Here is a 2342-nt window from a genome sequence, read left to right as displayed (position 1 = left end):
ACCGCACCGACGTTTTCCATCGTCAGCTTGACTTGACCGTAGTAGAAGAATTGAAGAAATTCCTTGAAGGCAGCAGCGGATGTATCAGCAATCTCCACCTCATCCTTCTCCTTCCACGATCCATTGAACATTGTGGCAAAGACATCGCTGGCGGCCATCAAATGAGCTTTATTCGCCGGCACACGTTCATTGTCATCATTTGATCCGAAAATAAAGTGAACATCGGCCAATTCAGAGTTCAAGTACAACGTTTTCCCAATCGCCGAGAACAATTGACTTGAATAGTCGCTGTTTATCGGATCAAAAATTCGTGCTGGTTGGTTTCCCTTTGTGGCAAATCCAAAGCGCTGTAAAATCAATGGCAAAAAGGTAATATATTTCAATAATTTGCAACTAGTCTTGAATTCAATTAGAAAACAACGAATGAGCTGAGAAATAAACATAGAAATTCACTGTCAACTTTACCTTTAGTCGCTAATTGGTGATCTGGTTGAGGTTATGTTTGATGACTGTGGTGAAATTCGCCGATTATCTGCAGAGAAAATGAATTTCTAGTCGCGATATGATACTTGTTTTTTTTGAACCCATTTATACTCCACTACATACAATTCTCATTTCAATTGAAAAATTCAATACGGATAATGGTAAATGTGGTTTTACCTTCAATTTATTGCTATCTCTGGACAAAATTTTTGTTCACTAATAATAAACAAGCGCCTGATTGATATGGCCAATCTATGAAATTATACAGCCTTTTGGCTCTAGTCTACTTGTTTTCTACAAAATATGGGAATTTCGGATTAATTCAACGAAAATATTATTTTTTCAATATTCAATCACACTTTTCAATCGTTTCGATAAACCATATGAAGCAATTGTGCAAAAGTGACGTTCTCTTGTTTGACATTTGAGGTTCGACCCGTTTGCGCCTTGGTATTAGTGCATAGTAGTGGTGGGCCATAGCATTGTACGAACCGAAACTGGAACATTTGACAGCAATCAGTGAGTGTTGCCATTTAATTGCACCGCCAAAAATGAAGACAAATAAGAACAAGCAAAGACAGTGATTGTCAGTTGCAGTTCATCACAGAATTTTCTCTCTACTTTGATAACATTGAATTATTCAATCTCAATGAAATAATGCTAGGGAAAAATGAAAGAATTTCATATTCTGCCATGAATTAATTTCCGATTCGGTAGAAACGAAGTTTGTATATAAGGCCGGTTGATGTGATATCATCCGGAATCAATGGGTCATCATGGAATTGAATGGTGATTCCATTATCCACTTGAACTTCCGATTTCAGTAGACCGCCAATGGCACAATATTTTGGAGGATTTTGCTTCAATCGAAATTCGTACATGAATCCTGGTTTGACAAGAATTGGTTTGGGCATCTTGACACTTATAAAATCTGAACTCTTCATGTTTGCTTTTCCATTGTATTTCTCCACTTCTTTTTTGAAATCATCGGAACCGGACACTTCGACGATAGTTATTGCGGTTGGCACATCTTCACAATTAATATATTTGCCGCTGGAATATCTTTTGATGACATCAAGACCGATGGATTTTAGCAAAAGTGGTTCGTTGGTGGTGAACTTGGTTGTTTCTAGATTTTTCAAAAAGTATGGTTTGGTGGAATAACGTAACGAGGAAAATCGAATGCATTTAATTTCATTTTTCTCGTTCCATGGATCCAAATCGCAGCGTTTCTCGCGATTTCCGTTGAACATCGCCGCATTAAATTCCTTGTTTGTAATTGATTGAATGATGTCAGTATATTCAGTATTCGTGAATAATTGCCCATTTGTTGGAACCAAAGCGGTAAACTCATCCAGTGCCATCGAACCAAAGCGAATTTCGTAGAAGAGTTGGCCGAGTTGAGTTTGTACGAGTTCCTTGGTTAAATTGTCTTGTTTGCCAGTTGCTTTTACCCACGACATGCATGCCTCAAAAAGCTCGATCTCTGTGCACGACATCCAATCCAGCTTCAAAATCTCAGCCAGCAATTTTCGATCGCATGTCAGAAAGCCATTTGAATGAAACACAGCAGTTGTGTTGAGGCCGATGACCGTTTCACAAGCTTTTTTCAATTCGTGTTGATTGAAGAGAATTGCCAATCCATAGTGTCGACATACGTTGTCCTCGCAGAGATTGTTCTTGAGGAACTTGCTGCACACCGCCAAACACTCGGCCACATTGTACTTTTCACCGAGATTCATTACTGCAGCGACGTTTCCCATTGTCAGCTTGACTTGGCCAAAGTAGAAAAACTGGAGAAATTCCTTGAAGGCAGCAGCCGATACATCGCCAATCTTTACCTTATCCATCTCTTTCCA

At 39.0% G+C, this 2342-nt stretch overlaps 1 protein-coding gene across 1 annotated transcript; it reads right to left on the bottom strand.

The window, feature by feature from the left end:
• Positions 1-1181: 1181 nt before the first annotated feature.
• Positions 1182-2333, bottom strand: LOC129579916 (BTB/POZ domain-containing protein 6-B-like). Its single transcript, XM_055470102.1, has one exon. It carries the CDS (start codon positions 2331-2333, stop codon positions 1182-1184), a length of 1152 nt encoding a protein of 383 aa, XP_055326077.1.
• Positions 2334-2342: the final 9 nt, after the last annotated feature.

Source organism: Sitodiplosis mosellana, unplaced genomic scaffold (assembly GCF_009176505.1).
Source record: "Sitodiplosis mosellana isolate CC-2019 unplaced genomic scaffold, AAFC_SMos_1.0 Smas_scaffold_6763, whole genome shotgun sequence".
NCBI lineage: Eukaryota > Metazoa > Arthropoda > Insecta > Diptera > Cecidomyiidae > Sitodiplosis > Sitodiplosis mosellana.
This window is presented reverse-complemented; position numbering and strand designations above follow the sequence as displayed.